This window comes from Macaca fascicularis, chromosome 15, assembly GCF_037993035.2.
Source record: "Macaca fascicularis isolate 582-1 chromosome 15, T2T-MFA8v1.1".
Taxonomy (NCBI): domain Eukaryota; kingdom Metazoa; phylum Chordata; class Mammalia; order Primates; family Cercopithecidae; genus Macaca; species Macaca fascicularis.
Window position 1 is genome coordinate 90,542,368 of NC_088389.1, and position 25,568 is coordinate 90,567,935.

The window sequence follows — 25,568 nt, forward strand, 5'->3', positions numbered from 1 at the left end:
TAATAGATATTTAAGGAAAAAGAATAGTTAACTAGGTGGAAGTGACAAAGTTCTAGGCAGATGGAACAGAATGATCAATGATTTAATGACAGAATGGACTAAGGCAAGGATCTTCAACCCCTGGGGCATGGATGAGTACCAGTTCCTAACCTTGTTAGGTACCTGACCACACAGCAGGAGATAAGCAGTGGGGAGGGAGCATTACCACTGGAGCGAGCCCCGCCTCCTGTCAGATCAGTGGTGCCATTAGAATCTCTCAGGAACATGAACCCTATTGTGAACTGCACATATGAGGGATTTAGGTTGCTGGCTATTTATGAGAATCTAATGCCTGATGATCTGAGGTAGTACAGTTTCATCTTGAAACCATCCCCCCAACCTCCGCCCTGTCCATGGAAAAATTTTCGTCCATAAAACCAGTCCTTGGTGCCAAAATGGTTAGGAACCGCTGGACTAAGGTAAATGCAAGAAACTGAAAGCCTATCGAGCTATATATAGCTGAGAGGGCACAGTCAGAGGGATTCAGGCAATATCCTGCTGGCCTTCTGATACCTTCTAGTCTTTATCCTAAGAGAAATGAGGATCCATTGAAATGTTTTAAAAAGTGGAAATGGCACAACAAATTTTGTACTGTGAATTGAAAATTTCAGAGACTGCACTAGAAGGGGCTAAAGTCAATAGAGAGTTGAGAGAGTAAGGTCACAGTCTGGGCATATGACATGGAATGAGGCCAGAAGAGTGGCAGTAGAGATGGAGAGAAGCACATGCACTGGAGATAGTGTTTGGAAGTGATAGAACTTGGCAATAGATTGAGTATGACACAGGAAGAGAATAAAGGCAGATTGTCAATGATAACACCCAGATTTCTGGCTTGTGCACTGAAATGGATTGTAATGCAATATTAGGGAGGATTTATTTTGCAAGGCATATTATTTTAACCACAGTAAATTTTGGGTGCTTTTGAACTCCCAATGGAGACATTAAGTTAAAGTCAGATAAACCAGTGGAATTCAGAAGAACATTCTTGGCTAAAGATATGAATCTGGAAATCATTTGCATATAGCTAAGAAATGATGCCCTGAGCTGGAATGAGATCTAGGATGAAAATAGGGTCTGGATAGAAGTTCTTGGCCAGAACCTTGAGGAATGTCACCATTGTGGCTGGGCCACAAATGATAAATTCTGCTATGGAAATAAGGTTAGTGTGGAAAGAGGTATACATAGAAATAACAGAAGAATATCACAGAGAAAGGGCTCAGAATGTTTCATCAAGAGTGTTAACATCTTAAAACGTTTGCTAAGAGGTCAAGAAGGACAGAAAAGTATCAAAAACTCCCCTTTTGATATAACACTCTGGAGATGACTGAGCACCCTGGCAATGGCAGTGAGGTGGAGTGAGGAGGCAGGCGCTAAAGCCTAGTCAGCCGGGAAGTGAGGCGAAAGGGAGGCAGTGGGAGCAGCAGGAACACACAGCTATTTGCAGAATTTTGGCAGTCAGGGGTGGGAGAGAGAGAGGTGACTAGAGTGGGATGTGGTTTGTTTTGTTCTCTGTATTGCACATATTTATACATGGTTGAAAGCTAAAGGATGGGATCAAATGAGGAAGGAGAAGTTGAGCTATATGAGAGAGAAGGAGTACAATGTATGGTAAACTTCCTAAGAAAGTGAGAAGATGGAAAACAATTCAAGAGATAGTTAATGGCCTTCAAAAGTAGGGCCAGCCCTTCTACTTTACCAAAAGAAAATTTATGGTTTGTTTACAGATCTAGATAGGCTTGTAGTTTGGTGACAGATGATGAGGGAATAATTGTCTGAATCTTTGCATTTTCTCTGTACGTAAGAGATGAGGCCATCTTCTAATGGGGAGGTTTGAAAGTCCAAGGTTTCAAAATAGAGGAGAAAGTGAGAACGTTACTGTGGAAAATGGAAGGACTAGGAAATTGGAGAAGTTATTGGGAAACTAGGTAGTGGTAAGATTGCCAGGCCATGTTGAAGGCCTAACTGGGTTTGCTGATTCTCAATTTATGGCATTATTCTGCCCTGTGCTTTATTTCTCAAGTTGTGTTCAGCTCCCTGGATTCTGGCAGAGAGAATGGAGAGCATAGATTTCAGCTAAGGTAGGGTGGAGGAGACGGGCTTTGGAAAGGGAGAATTGAAGAATCTGAGAGCTTCAGTGGTACATGGGCCAGACCTATGAGGGTTGAAATCACCCAGGATGATGGCAGAGTTTGGAGAAAAAAGAAGGCCGTGAACCCTGCAAAAGAATCTTCCCTGAGAGAAAGGAGATGCTGGGGGAGGTACTAGATGGCCAAACTCAGCCAGAGAAGATCATAATATAGCTGGATTGCATGCACTTCAAAAAAGAAGGGGTTTGTTACTACCAAAGCAAGAAGGTGGAAGAAAAATACCTGCAGGAAGCTATGGGAAGCCAGGAAAGAAATCCCAAACCCTGCCTCTGAGGTTCATGGGTAGGGGAGGAGGGATAAATCCACAGCTGCCATATGAGAAAGCTGCAAAGGAAGCAGGACCCTCAGGGGAGAGACGGGTTGCAGGTAAAGCAAGGAAGTTGATGTTTACAAAGCCATAGTTGCAGCGAGCACAGTTGAAATGTGTGGATTTAGACTGAGGCGAAGCTTTGTATAATACAGAATTTCAAATTGCCCCTGCCCTATTTCTTTCAATGTGCGAGAGCTGCTTTGAAGCAAGCTTCACTTTGACTGCCCTAGATGAATGCTTTAGAGATCACTGGAGAAAAAAGGTTAGGGATATCTGGCCGTACCGTTAATTAATTGCTGTGGGAGAGGCTGTTCAATTCTTATCCCAGCCACAAGTAAAATGAGTAGTTGGGGAGTGGTGCCGAAGAAAGAATGGATTTTTTTTTTCATGTACAAGAATGGCGAATCAAAGTATGAAAGCAGAAGAAAAAAATTAATGAAACTCATCAGCTTAACCTTGATTTACAGGATTCTGAAGGAGGACAATGGTAGCGCTCTGATAATATGCAATATCATTGGTTTATGTGTAGAGCTCTTCTGACTTCAAGCAGTTGGTAGTGAAAAGCAAGAAGTTCCTTGACAAGTGTGTTTATCAAGCACATCTGCAGTGTGATTTTGTACGCTCAGTTGCAGCTCTGTCATTCTCCTCCATACTCATTTAACATGATGGACTTGTTTGGCAAATCCGTCAGGTAGTGGGAGGACAGGAAGGGGGGAAGCTTACTCTGGATCATAAAATAAAAGATATTGGTCTCTGTCACACACTCCAACTCTGCCTTCTCCTCATCCTCCTTGATCAGTATGATTATTTGTAGTAAAGAAAATGAATGGCTAGGTGGTATAATCCTGTGTATCTGTTGATTAGTTGCTCAGGGCACCGTGGAGAAAGGATTGTGGTGTACTTGTCTGGTTTGACTTGAATTCTCGATTAGGGGGAAAAGAAGTTTGACAAGTTCTTTAACCTGCAGCTCACGGAATTTCATAGAGTCTTACTGAACAAGATAGTTCAGATGCATCTCTCCAACCGTGATGTTCATACTAGCCAGTAGCAGCTGGCATCTATTTACTGCTATATACACACTGTGCTGAGCACATTCGGTGTATTTCCCCCCATATCACAGCCTGGTATTTTTTACTCACATATTTCAGAATGTATAACTGAGATTCTTGGGTCTAAGCCCAAGATCAACCCAAACTCTCAGCCAGACATATCTCCAAGTGCCATATTCTTCTCCAGAACGCTCTAGAGCAGTGCCGTCCAACAAATATAATGAAAGCCACGTGTGACATTTTAAGTTTTCTAGTAGCAACAGTGAAAAAATAAAAAGTGGGTGAAATTAATTTTAATAATTTATTTAACCTAATATATCCAGATTATTATTTTATCATGTCATCATTAGTTTAAAAATTATTACTGAGATACTTCACACTTTCTTTTAATGCTACGTCTTTGAAATGCAATGTATCTTTTACATTTGCAGAGGGTCTCAGTTTGGGCTAGTCACATTGGCAATGCTTGATGGCCCCCAGGGGCCAGTGGATACCGTACCGGACAGCTCTGCTCTAGACCCTTAATGAAAACAGAGTTTTTAATCACAGAGAGTTTGCTGAATTTGTTACAGGTTTTGCTTTGAGATGAGTAGAAAGAGGCCTTCCTGGCCTCTATGGTCTCTGTGACTGGTCTCTGATTCAGTGTGACATAGGGTTGGTAGTGTCCTTCCTCTTGTTTCTTTGTCCTGTGTGGTGGCCTCCTCTTTTAAAGGTATGTGGGTATGTTTGGGTCCGTGTGTGTGTTCATTTTCACAGTAAATCTCCATGAAGTGTATGGAGTCCTTAGAAAATACATTATGATACATAGAGTAAATAAGAAAAAGAAACAGATCACTGCCACCATTAAGATAAATGTAGCTTTGCATCCCATTACTATCTGTTTTAATTTGGCAATTATTTAATTGCTACAGATCTGTCTTTTTTGCCTGTGACCAATCCTTGTAGCTTTATAGGCTATACCTAGGCTTTGCTGAAAGAATTTCTCTATAGGAGGACAAAACCAGATTATGCATTTAATATAGTACCTGAGAAGTAGGAAGTGATTAATGTTATTATTATACAGTATGTTCAAAGTCCTTGTATAGTTACTACTAAAGATCAGTATGAGCAGAATCCCTAAACAGGAATATGAAAGTAGAGTTTATTCTATACTGAAGTGACAAAACAGCTTTGCAAATAACCCATACCTATTTGTGGATGGGTGCCTTTATACATTCCTTAAATTTTAGTTGACCATTCTCAGTGTAAGGATTCAGTTACTTTTGTCTTTTCGTATAGATGTCGTTATATTGATAGCTATTTCGAAGGCCCTTAAGTTGTGATTTTCTCCAATTTTCTGAGGTACTTACCTTGAGGTTTACAGTTTGATGGGTAGGAAAAGAAGGGAATTTTTAATGTCTTACTCTATGCAATTATACCTAATTTTTGTTACTTAAAAAATTTTAATTCAAATAAACAAGCATTTTAGGTTTGTATAAACAACAGTACTAATAGGTATTTATGTGAGCTAGGAGTAGAATTTTTCTTATGCACCCCCCTTTTAAAAACATCTTCTTATAAATTAATGTCATAGAAAATATTTGGTTCAGCAGCTCATGGTGGTAGATTGCAATATTCCAGCTTTGTATGTGTCCAGCACCAGGGCCCTAACAAACTGTGCCTGCTCTGTTTATGATACCTAATAAAGAGCAGTCAACCATGATGATATTACCATACAAGATCATTGCAATCACACATAAACGTCTTCCCATGTTGTTTTTAAAATTGAACAAACAGGTGGTTATTTGTCATTAATGTAAAAAATGGATAAGTCACCCCATATCCATAATTTGCCTTCAGCCTCACTGTTCTGTGGAAGACTTAAGGGTATATCCACGTTTTCCTCCTTTGAACTAACCTAACTTTTATCTATTCATTCTTGTGCAGAGGTTACTACATAATAATCGTGCCTTTGAAGAAATCTCGCGGGAAATTTATCAAGCCATGGGAGAGTCCAGATGAAATGGAATTAGATGAGGTAACTATGTTATTGTTGGCTATGTCTTTCATTAGTTATTTAATTTGCTGCATATCCACCCCCTCCCTTTGAGGCCTTTCAGGATCTAATCTGGGTGCTGGCTTCTCCATACCTAGCTGGTTGGATGGTTCAGTACTGTGGGCATGCTAACCCCTGGGGATCCCAACAAAGATCCTTTGGCTTTAATTAAAAAACATTAAGCTGCAGTAAAGCTTACAACCTGTCTAATATTTGTTGGCCTTAATATTTTGCCCCTTGCCCCTTGTAAAACATGATGCAGAGGTGTGGAAGGTGAAGTGAATTGTCAGCAAAGACTTAATCACCATTGATACAAATCCCAAGGTCCCCTTCATTAGTGCAACAGTTGCTGAGGCTGTTACAAACACCAAATTGTAATTTGCAGCAGAGTTCATCTGACCTACTATATATGGTCTTGACCAGTTTCTTGCAGAATTCTGTTGATTACCAAGTGTTTGCCTTATTCTATATTCTGTAGGTTTTCAGGGTCAAAAATGTATTTAACAATAGAGAAAACAACACAAATCACAAAATTGTGAGCAAAGCAACATATATAGAACAAGAAACAACAAATATTAAACATATAATGTGGATTTCCAAAATCTTGCAACAGCAGGTGCATTATAATTGGTACTCTTCTTGTGTAAGGACATTTTTGAAAGGTAATGCATAACATGAAGAACAAGGCATAATTATTACATACTTCTATTTAGATAAGAAAATATGATCCAGAAGTGTTGAGCCAGATGCCCAGAGGACCACAGCAAGTTAATGAGTAGAATTCACATTTTAAAATATGGAAGAGCCTTTGTTATTTTAACATGATGCTGTTTTCAATCAGTTCATAAGGCAAATAACCGTAATGCCCCCATTTGGAAAACATGAGATTTTAATTTATTGGGTTTATTTATAGCATAGGCCACATCTTGTAGTACAACCTTTTATTTCTAGGTATCTCTTCTACCTCAGATTAGTACAAACAGAGCAAGGAAAAGAATAAATTCCCTACCTACATTACAGAGAGGTGATGTTTGTTTCATATCTATGTCTGTACAAAGGAGACTGTGATCTGACCAGAAAGGTTGTTAGCTTTCTTTGGCAGACATATGTCATCTCTAGAAGTGGGATTTATGTTATCACTGGCTTCATTTATCTGAATTAAATTTGATCAAGTTCAGATGAGGAGATGAGTTCAAGGTTAGGCCTATGCTTTTCTGTCACTAGTGATTAGATGAGCATTGGGGCTGTGTAAAATGAGACATTATTTCAATAATGTCATCAAGTAATTTAGATATGTTATTAATTTAATTGTTTTGTGTTGATGGTAAAGGAACAAAATCATTATTCTGCGATATTGAGAAAACAGTAATCCTTTAACTGAAAATGCAGAATGATCAGCTGGTCTTTTCTAAGCATTTTGAAGCCAAACATGATTTTACTTGCAACTGACTAATCAGTTAATCTTGATACATTCTTTACTATTTTAATTGGTTCTCAGCTGAATTACAGAAGTGTCATCATTCCGTTTAAGTTGGAATGTGATTTAAAGTGCAAAGGCAACTTGTAGATCTATGAATTGTTCTACCTATTAAAAAAAAGTTTTTAAGACATTGAGAGCCAAGCCAAAATGACATCAGATACTTTTAAATAATAAGCTTTCCTTAGAAGTAAAACCATTTGGTAGTAAGTAATAGAAAGTGGTTCTCTTTTATAGCCACGTTTTAACCTCCAAAATGCACAGCAACACTAATGGATTAAAGTATAGGGCTATATGACTTTGAACTTTCTTGCAATTAAATTCTATGGGTCTCTGCTGCTGATTCCCATAACAAAGGGTCATTTTAATCATCCAAGTTGTGGTGCATTAATCTGTATAATAGTTTGATAAAGAACATTTTATTCAAAATTTTGGGGTTGGGATAGGTTGTTTCCCACTTTTCTTACTGATATAATTGAGACCACATTGTAGAATTAATGGTGGAAGAAATAAGATATGCATTGACTGGAAAATGAAAATTATTTCTGATAAGTAAAGTCCTTGATATATCTTCTGGAATTACCTCAATAATCTTGTAACCATTGTGGAGGGGAACAAATGAAAGTAGGCTATGGCCTCACTTTATGCTTACTCATCCAGTTTTTGATCCCTACAGACAGTTTTTTGCTTCTTTTTTTTAATAAAAGCATTGTAGTAATTTTATCTATAGCTTGGTACTGCCAGGTTTGACAAAGCAGTGTTCCTCTCTTAAATGTATTTGATCAAGTAATTTTTCAGAAAGGCCTATAATTCAAATTGTTGGAACCATATCATTGAATAGAATAGTGGCCTAAGGGAATTTCCACACATATGCCTCATACCTAGGCCCATAAAAAATTGAAAGAGGCTTTCCAAACAGTATTACTCTCAAAATTATCTTCTGAGTTCATTTATCCTTTGTTACGGGGATGATCTCCACATGATAAATTTATAAACTGAAACTCCTATTGTCAAGGTCAAACTGGGCAGAGCAGACGTTGATAGTCAAAATGAATTTGGAGCAGAATGACTCCCAAAATGTTAGTGATATTTAATTCAGAGCAGGTCATGTAATATATCATGAGTTGTTCATTGCATTGTACTTCAAAGGCTTGTCGTAAAATAATGTGGTCATTTGTGGTTGTAACTGTAACATGCTGGCTAACTTTGGTGTCATCTGAGCCCATTTGAACCATTTGACCTGTGACATAGGAAGCACCCTACGGAGATTAGAGCAACCTAAAGGGGCAGAGTGATGTTCCAGGTTTGACTTTAATGAATGACGGCACTGGATCTAAGAATACCCAAAAGCTCAAATATTTTATTCTGAATTACTTCCTATAAGTCTTCTAAAGAAATCCTAGCAGAAAGTGATTGTGGGAATGACAATGATATGGATGAATTATGACTATTAACTGCATCTGCAATATGAATAAAATCAAGGTAGGGTTTGATCAGTGAAGTAGAAGAGGGGACACAGTCACATAAACAACTGGTGATAAATGTTTTTGATTACCCAACTTTAAAAAGCTGTTCGGCACATCTGCAGTGCATTTTCCTTCTTGGTGTAATAGGCTACTATCCTTTACTACATATCAACAATAACCTGTGTAATGACACTTCAATTATAATATTGCATTAAATATTTGGCATCAGATTTTTAAAATTAGCATATGAAAAGAATCAAGAAAAAAGAAATAACACATTCATCTGTCTTGATATAAGCAGATACATAAAAATTATATGTATAAATACACAGAGTTAGAACAATTTAGAGTATCAGAACTTAAACATTATATTTCCTTATGATATTGTATAATAATTAAGTAAATTAAATTATTGTTGAAAAGATCTCTAGCATGGAATTTCATTTTATTTCACTAATTGAGTCTAATTATATATTGAGACTTTCTATTGTGCCCCAGTTTCTTCATTTATAAAATGAGGATTATAGTAGCCATGCTTATAGGGTTATTATGAGGAGTAAATTGGAGCTGATGCATGTTTAGGATCCCTAGAACAGTGTCTGGCACTCAGTAATTGCTTAGTAAATGAAAACTATTATTGTTATAATTATCCTTATTATAAGTAAAGCTAAATTTGACAATAAGATTGAAAGACAGTGCTAACTTTCTGGCCTTGTGTTTTTACTGGCCAGTTGGTGCATAATTGATCAGCATAACTGAATTTATTATGGGATGGTCCAAATTTGCTAATCAAGTGATGCCCAATCTACCGTGGTTTTCCAAAAACAGCTCACATTTCATGTAATTTTAATTGCATCAGTAAACTCAAATTAACAGAAAATTTTAGCACGTTATAAATTAAATATTATTGAAAAATAATGTCGGCAAAAATTTTCCTATAACTGAAAGACCGGTTTTTAACATTTTTAGGATACAATTTTGAACCAGCTGAGCACATTTACTACTCCCAGTGTAGAAGGGACTGTAACGTACCATCAGATCCCTAACAGAAGGATTCAGTGTTTCTCCTATAAACAGTCTGAAGCCATTTTATCACAGAAGCTTAGCCTTGATCATGCCAGGCTCTCATTCTACTAAGTAGAGATCACTACTTTGGCTTTCACTAGATCATTTCTATTTACAAAAACAGGAATAGTAATTAGTTTTGCTGCACCATTTCCATCAGTATCTTAATTTTGTTTATCAAGATGAAGACAGGGTTCATTCCATTTTCCAGTTCGTCCTCAAATATGTAGACTTTTAATACATAGATATTAAAATAAATAAAATAAAAAATTATTTCCGAGAAACTGGCAAAAAGATTGCTGCTTACATCAACAGGCATCCCAGACTAATATAGATCTTTCCTTTGTTAAGCCCTGTGAAATACCAATTTTAATTGGATGTCAAGGTAACCTTGAAATCAGTGTTCATAACCACTGTTAGTATGATTTTCTTGTAATAAAGGAGTCAATGAAAAACAATAGATTATCAAAAAATAAATTCTACCTCTTTTCTTTAGAAATACATGAAGGATCTGTATATACATGTGCATGTGTGTTTTCTTCAAGGTAGTACTAAAATTAATTTTCATCTACCTTGCCTATATTATCTGACAAGATATACACACTCCCAAGAAAGGTCGATTCTAGAAAAAGTTGACTCCATGATCAAGTATAAGGAAGTGCACTCCAATTGCCTAACCAGGGAGCTAAGTCAAGCCAGAAATTGGTAAATGAGTAACAATGTCTATTTAATATGTGTATATTAAAAATTGTTTGTTGGATTCTGCTTCTGCTGATTTGAGGGAATTTGTGTCATATGAATTATCTAATTACTAAAAGCAATCTAAACTGGCACTAACCTCTTCTAAAATGCGGCTGTATTTAAAGATTTAGATGTCTTTGTCTGAGGTTACTACTTGTTTAATAAATCTCCTACAAGGCAAGGCTTTTATGAATCAAGCTGACTTTTTTCCTTAGACAAGTTATGATGCACTATTGCCCTTCGAGAGAATTTCATTAGTGTAGGAAATGAAATGAGCTACAGTAAAGGATCTAATTGCCCCGTGTTTATAGCCTAGACCTTATAATAGCAGTCCAGTATCTTACCTTAACAGGAAGAGAAGCATTTGAAATATTGAGAGAACTGAGATTTAGTGACGCTGATGTGCTATATGAAATGTGAACAAATTGCATTTGAGTTGTTCCCAGTGCTGAATTAATTTCTCTCATTAAATTATCAATAAGTTGGGTTATTATTTACAGTTCTTTTTCTGTTTCTCCCTTTTTTCCTTAAGCTGCTTAAGGAGATATCTAGGAAGCGCAGAAGCATCCGTTATGGGAGAGAAGTTGAATTAAAGCCATATATTGCCGCTCACTTTGATGTCCTTCCCACTGAGTTCACCCTGGGGGATGACAAGCATTATGGTGGATTTACAAACAAGCAACTCCAAAGTGGTCAAGAATATGTCTTCTTTGTGTTAGCAGTAATGGAACATGCAGAGTCTGTAAGTTAATTATGATGGCATCTCTTTCCTATGGTATGCTTATACATTTTCACTGGAATGTGGTTATTTAGGGATTTGTAGGTATATTCATCCTCTATTTCTCATGAACTGTTATTAACTTAAGTGTAATAACAGGCCGCCGACTCTTTGGACATTGCTGAATATACTCCCCAAGATTGAATTACAAATGAGACTGTGTCTCTGATGAAGGAAATTTACGTGGCCCTCTACTTTGTGAAGTTCCAGACCAATAGGATATGGTTCCTGATACCTTTTGATGTAACACAAATATTATCGTGTTAGAACCAGCATTGCTCACAATCTCCTTCCCTCATCCTTTCAAAATGACTGCTGTCAAGAAAAGGAAACTGCTCTCATCTTGCATAATACCTGATTTACATTAGCCCCTGTGATTGCAATGGGAACTCACAAGCTCAGCCATTCAACATGGCATATTTCTGAAAATATTGGCTTTGGGGGTGATTGTATTTATTCTCCTATATTTGCCAAGTGAGACTACAGTGCCTCTACCTAGATTCATGAGGAAGGTCTATCTAGAAAGAGGCAAATACAACAGCTTCTTTAATTCTAGAAATTTATGAGTGACTTTATCAGTGAACAGCTGAGGAAGTTATAAAATAATTTAATAAAAGAGAGCATTCCTAAGGTATTCTAAATAATGAATTTTCTTCTGTTATGTAATCCATCTTGCTTATATGTCATTTTATGTTTCAGTTGCTTTGAATATTTAAAAAAAAAGGGGGGGAAAGCTATTGAAGGGGGTGAATTTTGAAGTGGCAGTTCACATGAACATTTAATATACATATTCTAAACTTCATTTATGTAATCAGCGTCTATATATGACAGGTGTGATAACTCTGAGCCAGTCATTTCCTGAATAGAAGCAGCTCATGATGTATCAAAGATTTCTCCACATCAGATGTTAGGGTATACAGTGGGGCCTCTCTTCAAGTGACTGAAAGAATTATCCCATGGAAAATCAAAACACAAAGGCAGCCCCTCTGCCTGGTTTACCTTTGTGCTCAGAATGTCATTTGAAAACAAAGTGATGGTCTTCCTGGAATTTTAATGTACAGATATGCTTTCTCTTTCTAGTTGAAGGTTTTAAGGCAGAACATCAAGGGAATGAAATGTTAAGAAATCATCTTTTTCTTTTATTCAAAAATGACTTTTAAATATTTGAGAGGAATTTTCTTTTAATAGCTCTAGGAATGTTTCAAAAAGCACACTTAGAGCATTGAGGTAGATCAGAGAATCTAGCAAAGGAGAGGAATCTCATTGAATCCTGCAGACTGAACCACTGAACTACACACTCTGGTTTCTGATGTCTTCCACTAGTGTATAAATAGGTCACAACTGATGAAGAGTCTGCCCCTTTCTTTAGTATGTCATCTGCTTATTAATTATAGAATTAAGATTTTTTTTACATGTGTTAATGAAGTTGCCCCTTTATTCTGTCATCTTTCTCAGCATTGCTTCCAAATATATATGATATTTATTTCCTTTATATATCATAAATATTTTCAGGCCTGGAAGAGACTTGTATCCAGCTAGAGTTGTTTTGCAATAATAAAGCCTTTGTGTAAGCCTCAAATTTCCGTAACAGATTATAACAATGTTCCAAGGGTAGACTGGTAATTTGCAAAGAGAAAACGCTTTTCCCTCCCTCTCAAAGACACAAGCTATCCCCTAATCTATTGTCTCACATTAAGAATGTCAGATTACTGGTTTGGAATGATCCAAAATTTAATCTCTTCTCTTACTCCCATACATAAGAAATTATATTTTTCATGAGGCTGGTATCATTTTATGACTTCGTTTTCTTTTCATTTTCATACATCTCTGTTTCTTGAATGGGTTGGAAATCTATGTTCTTTGGGAAAACCTATGCTTAGACTTCCATCTCAATGGACCATGATTATTATCTTAAAGGTTCTTGGTAAAGAATTTCAAATCGGACAGTTTTGCCTAGTTCTGTCTACCAAACTATTTTAGCATTGCCTACAAAATGGAGTGGGTATCGTATAAACCAAAACAATGATATAAAGAATCATGTAACTTAAATACATAGTTCTTTGCCAAGTCCTTTGTGTCAATCCTTATACCATATACATCCTTTTTTTTTTTTTTTTTTTTTTTTTTTTGCTGCCTCTGAGAGGCTTGGACATACATACTGGGATTCCATCTTCTTTTAATGCATTAGAAAATCTGAAAATCTAGTCAGTCTGTTTCCTGGGCACAATGGCGAAAATGAGAAAGAAGAGTAGTATACAAGCATTCAGTGGGACATCTGTTCTGCTTGATGGCCGAGCTCATTGTACTTAAATTCAGAATAGATGCCATAAACTAAATTTTTTAAAGATGCAGGTTAAAACATTTAAATATATGTACTAATCATGAAAAATGAGCATATATACTGATGTCTTGACAGTTTCAGTCATTTGAAAAGATGAACATTTTTTGTCTTATTCAGCCAAGATTTGTTGAGAACCCACTAAGTACAAGGTTCAGTGCTAGCTGCTTTAAGCATATAAACACAAAAAATATATAAATCCCTGCCTTCTAGGAGTTTTTAGTTTCACCAAAGAAAATGAAGTATGTATACAAATAAAAAGCCAAAATAGAGTTTGGTGAGTGCCATTAAAAACAAAAACAAAAACAAAAATAAGGACTAAATAAAAATTTAACTGTATTATTTGTACCTTTTTTTTTTTTTTTTTTTTTTTTTTTTTTTTTTTTAGAGGGGAATGACCGATCACTGCCAGTCAGTTAAAAAGGGGTGGTTTCACTGGAGGCAGTATTCAAGTGGAGGCCTGGAGAGTTGTTGTTCAATTTCAGGAGCTAAATGTTGTGGAACTTGTGAGGGAGTTGAGGAGCAAGAATAGAGCATTTAGGGAGTAGTAGCAAGAAGCCCACTGTGATGGAATGTGTTGTGTGTTTTAAGCAAGTTTACAGTAAAATTGTGGATGCCCTTGAGAATCGTGCTAAGTTATCTATGTTTTATTTGGGAATCTCAAGAGAGCCTCTTGAAGGCTTTATAGTTGCAGTTTAGGATGATACCTCTAGCAGCAGTGGAGACTATTAGAGGAAGGAAGAAACTTGGTATGGTTAGGAGCACATAAGTAAGGTCCTAAAGAAAAGTGAGAGTAGAAGAAGAGCAGATGGACCTGGGGGTCACTGATAAGCTAAAATCAGTGTTTCCAGTCTATTTCTGTTTCTATAAGGTAAAATCAGTATCCATTCCTAGATACTGAGAGGATGAGAGAATTTGGGAAGTCAGGAGGAAGGGAAGTAGTATCTGGAAAAAATTAAATTCATACTTAATTTGAACATATATGTAGGGGGTCTCTAGAAATGATTGGAAATGAAGATCTGGGATTTCAGAGAGTATCTGAGTTTAGGAACATTAATGAAGAGACATATTCTGCATGGAAGTTGAGAGTTAAAGCTTGGGCTAACCTTGCCAGATAAAAGAGGACAAGAGATGCTAGTAGAGAATAGAACTTAAGAACTTGGGTTCAGGGCCAGCCACAGTGTCTCACACCTATAATCTCAGAACTTTGGGAGGCCAAGGCTGGAGGATTGTTTGAGACCAGGAGTTCGAGACCAGCCTGGGAAACATGGTGAGACCCCATCTCTATAATTTTTTTTTTTTTTTTTTTAAAGAATGTTGGTCTATAGGATGGAGTCAGAGGCAATTAACTCAGCAGGGCATGAGCAGTTGGAAAGATGAGGACAGGACTGGTTTAGTACAAAATTAAGAGAGCCAGAGATAAAAATTTTAAAGAAGGCTTGATCCACTATGGCAAATCTGGAAAAGTTGTCTGGAAAGGTAAAGAGTGAATAAAGGCAATTAGATTTGGCAAATGAAAAAAAAAAAAAAAGGAACAGTGGTGTTGTTGGAGTGAGAAGAGATGAAGAGTGAGTAGTAGAAGCAGAGCAGTTAGTGGATATGGATTAGTTTCTGTTGGATTGGAAAGTAGAAGATAAGGACTTGAAGGGGGCAAGTAGAGTCAAGATGTTTTCCTAATATAGGCTAAAATAGGACAGAACTAAATGGGATAGGATATCATAGAAATAAAAATCATCAGTATTTAGTCCATTTTTTCTCCAAGTAACTGTATTTTTGAAAAATATATTATCAATTGTCTGTTGAGAACAGACATACCAGTCTCTGAGCAATAACTGTAATAAAACTAAATGAGAACTGCTAAATTCTTTTAAGTTCTAAAAATTCTATATTTTATAAAGCCATATCATCAATTCTGTATATCTCACATCTGTAATTTGAACTATGGAATTCCCTTTTGAAATTGTAGACTTTATTTGTTCATTGTTTGGCTTCCATTTCCTAACTAATATGCAGTAGTATTAAGTAGTACCAAGCACTAAGAAGCACAGTAGTACTAACGACTACCGACATTCACATTTAATTAAATACTGACTTATTTTTGAACGTAAATATGTACTTTGGTCTCCTTAACTGTATGATAATGCCTTGCGGGCTGGAACTCTAATTTTTCTCTTGATTTTCACATAGCATCTAACACTTTGGCCCAATGTAAATGTTCAGTAAACATTTTGCAACTGGTTAATTACTGGTACTTTACGCTTCATAGGATCATTTAATACGCCATATAGAGAGCCCAATGAAAAAGTGTCTATGAAGTAATTTGTACTATCAAAATTACTTTATTATAAAGTATTTCACTCTATAAGGAAATTTGTATTTACAAAACCTCTTCCTTCCTTTCTTTTCTTTATTCTCCTCTCCCCTCCCCTCTATTTTGCTGATGTTGCTTCACACACTTTTCATTAAATTCACTATTTCCTCGATTTTTTGCTTCTTCTGATGTTAAAGGTACTCTGTAGAAAGTCATTGTTTTATCACTGAAATAGACTCTGCTTTTCCTCAGAAGATGTATGCAACCAGCCCTTACTCCGACCCCGTGGTGTCAATGGATCTGGATCCACAGCCAATCACGGATGAAGAAGAAGGCTTGATCTGGGTTGTAGGCCCTGTCCTTGCAGTGGTCTTTATCATCTGCATTGTCATTGCTATTCTTCTTTATAAGAGGTAGGTTTACCCAATATTTCTGTTGCAATTTTAGAGGCTGCCTTATTTTTGAAGACTTGATCATTGTTCTATGGTCCTTTGGTGGTTGATTTTAGTAGAAATACTTCAGTGCCATTTCAGTTATTTTTGGAAAAGTGTTTACATTACAGTAAGATCAAAATGTAAAGACTGTACTATTTGGAATCTTATTTAGTTTTGGTATAGACTTCTGTTGTCCAACATGCATCTATTCCGGCCTCCAATCTTCTGAGCTGCTTTATGCAGATAAGCACTTTTCATAATAATTGAGGCATTAGTGCATTCACAAGTAAATAATTACATGCAAGCTTTCATTTGATTGTTTTAGATAATTGCTCGATTTCAACATGTTTTTTGAAACACTATCATGATTTTACAATTTGTACATATAAATCTAATTTGCACAAGCGTTAAGATAGCTCCCTGTGGCTATTTCTCAAAATTTGGCAAAAGCACATGAAAATTAAGGATTAAGGAAGGGAAACAAAAAGAGAGGGGTGGAGAATGAATTGTTTCCCAATTTTTCTTCTAACTCTTATTCCACATCTTCACTGGTGAATTCGTGTATGTATCCAAAAAGGGATGCCAAGGTACCATATTCTTTTTTTAAAAAATATAATCTGAGTCATACTATGCCCATGTGTTGATTTGAGTAGTGTCTTTGACTACAATTAGAATGCAAATCTGTATCTACCCACATTTTTCTGATATGCCACTCTTTTTCCATTTTATTTCTACCTCTAACATCTAATCTCTAATAAGATTTTTTCCCCTAGGTCACTGGCCGGTCAGTTAGAGAACATTAGTAATTGTTCTTATAAATTCTTTCTGTCTTCAGATTATAATTATAATATAAATATGAACTTATAAAAAGTAGCATATAATATCCTTTCTTAAACATTTAAAATGACTAAATTCAAAATTACTTCCCTTTATATAGATTTTTACTTTTTTCCAGTCCAAATTTTATTTTCATAAAACTTTAATCCATGTTCTCATTTTCCTTGTGGTGTGTTATATTTTGAAATGCTACTGTGAAGGTGATCTCATGCCTCTACTACAAGATAGCTTCTCTCTCCCTGTCCCTATAACCTTGGCCTTCAAAATCTAAAAAGAGTATCTTCATTTTGATTCTTGCTTACATGCTTAATCTGATAATCTCATTTCCATTCACTCTTTTTCCTACCCATCTAGCTCCCTTTTGGGGGTTTATATTAATTATTTTCACCCTCACTCCCTTGCTCTTCTGTCCCTGGAATAGCGTTTTTCCCCCATAACCTCTTATCTTGACTCTTAAAAAAAGAAACTCCTTCAGAACACTTCTCCTTTGAAAAACTTGTTTTTAAAAGGCTCCATTTCATTTTATTCCAGCATTAAGAGAGGGTTGAGAAAATAAAGGACAAATGAAAGAAGTTCATAACCATAACCCATTAAATTGCCTATCCTATTTTAGAGTTATAAAGAATGAAGGAAATATCCATCATTATTTTTTTGTGTGTGAACACTGCCATCATTCAATTACCCATGCTGTAAAATAGCTGATAAAGCAAGTGATAGAAAGCCAAAATCTCCTCTCATTTGATGATTTGAATCTTCCATTCCAATCTGTATCTATAAGCATGTATCTTAAGGAGCTCGTTGTATTTTATCACCTCTCTCCATGTAAGAGATAAGGGCAGGAAGCATGAGGTACCCACCTGCCCCGTGAGTAATCACAGACTCTGTTTGGGTCCAAGCAGGAACTGGTGCCCTTTGCTGTCTGTACGCTGCACTTTTTTCCGGAAGAGAATTCAATAATAAAAAGCAGTAGTATAATTCTAATTGTTTTCTGGGAAATATTTACTTAGGTGGTCACATACTACTATGGGAGTCGGGTCAAAAAACAAATGCTTGTTGACAGGTGTATTTCTAGACCATATCACATGACATTTTGTGATGATTTGAAATGAGAAAAATTAATGCCTTATTTTTTAAGTTATGTTTTATTTGGATATACATAGCTATCATTAAGTCATATAGTAACAGATGTATGTGGTATTTGTGAATCAGTTATGTAAATTTGACGAAATATGATTGTAACCCTAATAATTTTTAAAAGATAATTAGTTTCTTTCTTCATCTGCAAGTGACAAAATATCAACTCACTTATTATTTTTCCTAATCCCACAAAAAGAAGTATCGTATTTAAAGGTTTTATGACTCTGTTAAAATAGAGTAGCATTTTAGTGTGGGCCTATGTAAGCATCGTCTAATGCAATTGTTGGGAAATGCACACATCCTCGAATGCTAAGTATATTTAGCTAACCATCTGAAGGCCCATGAAGCGTTTCTGAAATAGAAATGCTTGCTTCAGCAGTAAAGAACATTCCTGACTTGAAATTCAAGTAGACCCAACAATGTCCTTCTTGATTATCATGAGGCAGTTCAAAAGGAAATCTTCTGTACCCAATGAATAGTGTCTTTTATAGCTTGGATCCTGAGCAAAGTTAATTACGTAATAAATACTCCATTCCCTCTTTTTAGGTGCCTTTCAGTTTATATACAGGTCATTGGTAATGACTCAAAATTGAAAGTATCATTATTATTATTATTGTCAGAATATTTTACTTCCCATATGCAAATAATGCTTTGAGAAGAGAATAAGAATAAAACGTTGTTAACTCACACTATATTGATCATCCACTTTATCATGTATCTCTGCTTCTAAGATGCTTGCATTAGCAATAGGCCTGTAGCTACAGATAGTTTTATCATATAAAGAAGTATATTTTACCCAGACGTCTGAGGAGACTTTGAGACTTATTCCTATTAGATCTATTCATGTGGAAATGGCACACTCTTTGATCTGGCATTCTGTTCATTTAACTTTTGTTTTTAATCTAGTAATCTGTACACCTATACTACATTGATCATCAGTAACAAAAAATATCACCAGGGCTTTGTAAGATCCCTAAAATACCCTCTGAAACATCAGAAAATTAAAATATATTTGATATATCTTTAATGTTATAAATTTTCTTGTACTGTAATTTTTAGAAAATATGATATGGGCCATGGCTTAAAGTACACATTACAGAGATAAGGTAGTAGCAATGTTCAGACCAGTACTGGACTGAAGAGCCAGGAAACCTGAGTCCAAGTCCCAGTTCTGTGACTAGCTGGTTGCATGGGGTAGAAATTCATGCCAACACTCTGAACCTAGCCTTCATTACAAAGTTAGTGGGTGGACCAGATAATTAGACCTTTTTAATATAATGTTCTATAATCTGAAAACATTAAACACCAGGTAATACTATTGGTACTGCATGTCCATCTACTCCGACAAAAAATCCACAAGGCAATTGAAAGTTCGTATTCTGTATATCTGTTACATATGTAAGGCTTTTCAGACTTTTTTCCAGAACTGTCCAAGAATTATTTATATAGAAAATAAACATTTAAAAATAAACTGTTAACCTTACCTCTATGGAAAAGCATTTCAAGATGGATGAAAAGTGTTTATTACATACTATGGAATCAAATAAAGTGTAGATCAGGTGGTCATAGAAGTCTGAGACATACTTTAGGCAAAATTAACATCCTTGAATGGTAATAATCTAGCCTGCATGCACACTGTTTTTTCATCCCCATCTCAGGATGTGAAAACCATGAGCTAGATGAGACTAAAATATAGGCTTCAGTTTTTCCAGCCTTTTCCAGCTCCAACGCTGGCTCTCTGCAAGCTTTGTGTCTTTAGTCTTCTCTTTCTGTATCAACCCTCCATACTGTTCCAAGCCCTCATCAAAGAAAGAAATGCAGTCCAGAATATTTTGAGATGCTGTGAAGAAATATGTGGCCACACCCAACCATACCGGAAGCTGCTGGTTGACTCTGCTTTCTGGCTTCTGAGTAGGCCCTCCTTAGGTTAGGAATGCCTTTCCTGTCACTCCCCTGCCACTCCTTTTGGCTTGGATAACTCCAACTCTTCTTTTGGAAGTAAGCTAGGATGCTACCTACTTAATCAAGGCTTTCTGGGTGCTTGCCTCATCTTCTATCCTCTCTTCTCCTCCCCTCTAGCAGTTTGGGCTACCTTAGGATCGCTTTTCCAAGACTCTTAAACTACTTTCTACCTGTCTATTATAGAACCTACTGCATTACTGTCAATTCCCCTTTTCTTGGCACTCTGCCTCCAGTAAACTGCAGGTCAAGGACTCTGTCTTATTCATTATTGTGTTCCTACTGCCTAGTAGAGTGCCTGGCACACAAAAATATTGAATAATTAAATGTATACAAGTCAAACAGTATTAAACAAACTCAATTCCTTCTATGTGTTGACTTCATCACTCAATGTCACCTTTATTTTGGCTGGCAAGAGTTGCAATAAAATCCTTGGCCTGTAATTTAAATTTACCAATTGTGAAAGCTTTCAAACTTAGATATTTGTACCACATATGTACCCAGGTGTATGGTGAGGCTGACCTTTATCTAGAACTATGCATTTGTGCATATGAATACTCAAGCAGCCTTTTAATCCACAGAACTGATAATTCACTAGGTGGTTTTTCCATCCTGAGGCATAGATTTTTCTACAGCTGATTCCCTGATAAAGTCATTGATTTAAAAAAGTGAGCAAATTGGAAACATTTATGTAGAATTTTTTTTAACCTGGCACACTAAGTAAATCACTTTAAAATTAAGAATAAGAAGAATTAACCAATGTGTTTGATATCATTTTCATCATTTACTTTGTATGTGTGTGTTTGTGCAATTTAAATGTGGATGTTTTATTTTTGAAAAGAGATGGATTGAATTGTCGCACAGGGCCAGATATTCCAGCCACTTGGGTATATATTTCATTGCATCAAGAAGAACTTAGTACCTTTATTTTGCAATTGGGAACTGACTGAAAACTTTGCAATTTGCCTCAAAGTGAAGATTTTTAGATTAATTGTTTTCAGGAAAAGGTTATATGCTGCAGAAATAATACGGTTATTTAAACAATCAGCATAATATCACAGGTGAAAGGAGCTATAAGCATGAACTAGTTGTGTTCACAGACAGCACCACAGACTAGGAAAATACATTTTCTGTCAATGGCTGGTAATAAAATGTTTTTCTGGATAAGCCCAACCGTATAAATGGGCCATGCTCTGTAGATTTATAATGATGAGTATTATATTTTCCTAAACTGAAGATGCGGTTAATCCTTCATTGGAAAAAAGATGTGGCAAGAGGTATTTGAAGAAATAATTTCTGCCACCTTATTACCTTTTGGTATATTATTCAATTGTGCAAATTTCTGTATAGTTCAATACAGTTTGTAGATATTTATTATGAAAGGAATGACATACCTCTTAATTGAAGGCTTTTTATTTTAAATGAATGAATTTCTTTTGCGGAATGATGCTGTATTCCCATTGAATACATTAGTAGTTTTCTCATAGCATGTTTTTTAAAAATCAAATTATCGGCCGGGCGCGGTGGCTCAAGCCTGTAATCCCAGCACTTTGGGAGGCCGAGACGGGCGGATCACGAGGTCAGGAGATCGAGACCATCCTGGCTAACACGGTGAAACCCCGTCTCTACTAAAAAATACAAGAAAACTAGCCGGGCGAGGTGGCGGGCGCCTGTAGTCCCAGCTACTCGGGAGGCTGAGGCAGGAGAATGGCGTGAACCCAGGGGGCGGAGCTTGCAGTGAGCCGAGATCGCGCCACTGCACTCCAGCCTGGGCGACAGAGCGAGACTCCGTCTCAAAAAATAATAATAATAAATAAAAAATAAAATAAAAAAATAAAAATAAATCAAATTATCTCTCCACTATCAAACACTTCCTGGAATATAATTAATTGTGGCATTATTTTATAGGTGATGGATAAAAGTGCATGTGTCATTCACACACACACACACGCACACACACACTGTGTATTCAGTGATGTAACTTCATGTCAGAGCTCTGTTTAGTTCATAATCAGAGGTCCATAAATATTTTGATTCGCTGTCGCTTCCGAATATATGTCAGTTGTGTGTCCTTACTTGTGAACACTATTTCTTAAATCTTGGTTGTCATGGTTATCGTTGTTACCATTGGCCAACTAACATTTAGCCTTTCTTTTTCCTTTTTTTGCTGCATTAAAATGGAGCAGTAAACCCGACAGGTGAGGAATAGAGAACAAACCCCTTTCATGTTCAGTAAGAAAAACAATAAACTGGTAGACTTCGGAGTTGTTGAAGAGGGGAGGGCGGGGCTGCATACAAAAGATGATACCTGGCACGTGGAAGATGCGCAAAGCCTACATATACACAGTGACTTCATTAAAATGATTCTGGGGAAGATAAATATTTTGTTTATATAAGAAAAAAAAAACAGATTAAAGGCGAAGTTTAAAAGATAGTACACAAACCAATATCTGAGTTTTGTTTGTGGTCAAGATTAAAATGGGCATTTGTGTGTGTTGATGTGTTTACAGGGCAGAAATGTGAGGTGTCTCATAAACTGTTTTGTTTTGTTTTGTTTTGTTTTTACCAAAGGTTAGTTTTCAAGTTTGACTACAGATCACCTAATGATATTAGCATTTTCACACCCTGCAAATATTGATGACAGTGCCTTAGTGAGAACTCTTCCCTAATTCAAAATTATTATCCATGTCTCCCAGTCTGGAATAATAATAGCAATAATAATAGCTAAAATATGCTATGTGGTTATTGAATGATTAATCCAAACTAACCTTCTAGCTTTCTAACTCATATCTATATATTCATATACACTTATGTATAAATATGCATATAACATATATATAAATTCCTGATAAAAATCAAACTACAAAAAACATCTCAAAGATCACCTACTTTTCTCCCGGTGCCATATTCCAGTGGTTTCCATTGAGTGGCCTCTGGACCAGCAGCCATAGCACCAGCATCACCAGGGAACTTGATAGAAATACACATCCTCGGGCCCCACCTCAGACCTACAAAATCAGAAAGTCTAGGCATTGACCCACCAGGCTGTATTTTAACAAGTCTCTCCAGGTGATCCTGATGCATACTAAAGTTTGAGAACTATTGCTGCATTATTTACACTAAAATCACTTTACATTGGTCAGCAAGCCTCATGTTCAATGATAAGAATTTTTAAACCTCTATGAGGGTGTCTTTTTTGTGTGGACATCTCTAGTGTCCATTTATCCAGCAGAAAAACCCATGCAGAATAGTGTGTGTTGTTTTGTTTTGTTTTTGTTTTTGTTTTTGTTATTCAGCCAAAAGACGAAACACTTTAAACTCACTTAAAATACTACCTTTCATCGGCCGGGTGTGGTGGCTCATGCCTGTAATCCCAGCACTTTGGGAGGCCGAGGTGGGCAGATCACGAGGTCAGGAGAGCAAGACCATCCTGGCTAACATGGTGAAACCCCATCTCTACTAAAAAATACAAAAAATTAGCCAGGGATGGTGGCGGGCGCCTGTAGTCCCAGCTACTTGGGAGGCTGAGGCAGGAGAGTGGCATGAACCCGGGAGGCAGAGCTTGCAGTGAGCCAAGATCATGCCACTGCACTCCAGCCTGGGTGACAGAGCGAGAGACTCTGTACCTTTCATCATAACACTTTTCCCATTTTACAACTTAATCAATGCTTCCTTTCTCTATTAAAATGAGAGAGTTGAGCCAAAATGTAGACATCATCTTCTAATCTCCCTCTGTTTTATACATAAAGAAACTGAAAAGAAAATTTGTAGTTGACACATACCAATAGTGGCAGAGTTGGGATTACATTCTTCATGTTATCAGAAACAAGTATTTGGATTGATTTACTTGAGTATTGATAGTAGATATTTCTAACAAGTATACCTTTCTTTCAAAAAGCTCTGCTCACATCTCTGTATATCTTTGTTTCAGTACCATAAATATGATCTTTCACTCAACTTCCCTGTTATTTCTTCCCCCCTGGCTGGGAGCCTAATTTTTTCTTCCCCCGTAGATGGGACCCTAGGAGAAAGCAAATGCCCCATAGACCAGAGTGGCATTTGTGTTGTGTATTACCCACATGCCAAACAACTGCATGCTTGTATAGTATTAGCAGTTTCTGATAGATCCAAAATTTCAAGTGATCTTCCATTTCCTTTTCACCTACATAACTCCTCCACATAGTAGATACTTCTCATTGCAAGAAATAAACTTACACTAACATTTTATAGTCTTAATAGAAAAAATACATAGTATAGCAAGGCAAAATTTAGAATCTGTTTGTAGTCATTATTCTTTCCATTTTTCAAACTGAAAATGAGAATGATGAGACCTCTGAAATTTATCAGGAAAAATGTTACTACTTACATTCATGTTGGGCCTAATTTAGACCATTATATGTCTTTTAATATTTTGTGAGAATGTTTTAAAACTCTTTGGTATTATTAGCAATGATGACCAAACTCTTCATCTTCCTCATCTTTCCTAGAAATGTTTTCTGTGTTAGAAAACAATCATTCTAGCACATCACATAATAGGTGTTTAAAAATAATGTGATAAGAATGTGGACAGCCAGAATTGTCCATGTTGTGATCATTGAAACAAAACTAAGCAAAATACATTTAAGCAACTGGTTTTCTATTTGGCTTGGATTTCAGGAGACTGAGGTCTTGGAAGTAATTTCATTTGAATAGACAATGAAAGAGAAGTTAGTTATTAAATGTCAGTAAATCCCTCCCTGTTCATTAAAATTGTGAATTGTAATTTTAGTCCTATGTCTTGAGTTTTCTGAGACTCAACATCTTTGCAACAAGATGTAATTCCTAACTCTCCTGGAACCAGAGAAATTGACTAAATTACTTTAGAGAGTTTTCTTTTCTATCCCTCCAGCTCAGTGCCACTCACCCCAGCCACAGGGAAAAAGAAGATAAGGAGGTTACCCTACAATACCTGTAAGAGTAAAGTAATTTTCTTGCCTGGATAGATATTTCTAATTCTGGTTTCCATAATCTTGCAAGAATGGCAGAGCCACGTTGGGAAGAGAGAAAAATCTAAATTTTTGTCATAGTGCCTGACACATTAGTAAAGAAATGCATCTGTGCCAGCTTAACACAAAATGATCAAAACATGAGAAGAGCCATTGGTATTATTTGAAATGAGAAGACCAACCACATGTTTCACGTCGAATTGACTGGCTGGCTGCTCCCAGTCATGTTTCATTAACCCATTTTGATTTTGCATCTTCAGTGGTAAAAGGAATCTCTTAGTGTGGTGAGGTGAAGACTCATAGCATAGACACAGTGACATTGCCTGCTCTGAAACTGGTCATCATGTCCTCCTTTCACATGATCTTCTGAGCCTGTCTTTTTCTTCCTCCTCATATCTTTTTCACTAGCCCTTTGTCTCTTCTCTTTCTTTTCTTCTTTTCTACTCCATAGAACTGGAGC

The 25,568-nt window shown here is 36.4% G+C and overlaps 1 protein-coding gene across 50 annotated transcripts in view; it reads left to right on the plus strand.

The window, feature by feature from the left end:
* PTPRD (protein tyrosine phosphatase receptor type D) overlaps positions 1-25,568 on the plus strand; it is a 545,821-nt gene that overhangs the window by 383,827 nt on the left and 136,426 nt on the right. For 20 of the 50 annotated variants that reach the window (XM_074017485.1, XM_074017489.1, XM_074017482.1 and 17 more), the window contains 3 exons: positions 5,472-5,562; positions 10,862-11,071; positions 16,009-16,169. In XM_074017485.1, the coding sequence (XP_073873586.1) occupies positions 5,472-5,562; positions 10,862-11,071; positions 16,009-16,169 (462 nt within the window). Of the gene's footprint in view, positions 1-5,471; positions 5,563-10,861; positions 11,072-16,008; positions 16,170-22,306; positions 22,322-25,568 lie in introns of all 50 variants that reach the window. The other 30 variants (XM_074017470.1, XM_074017474.1, XM_074017504.1 and 27 more) reach the window with 5 other exon arrangements.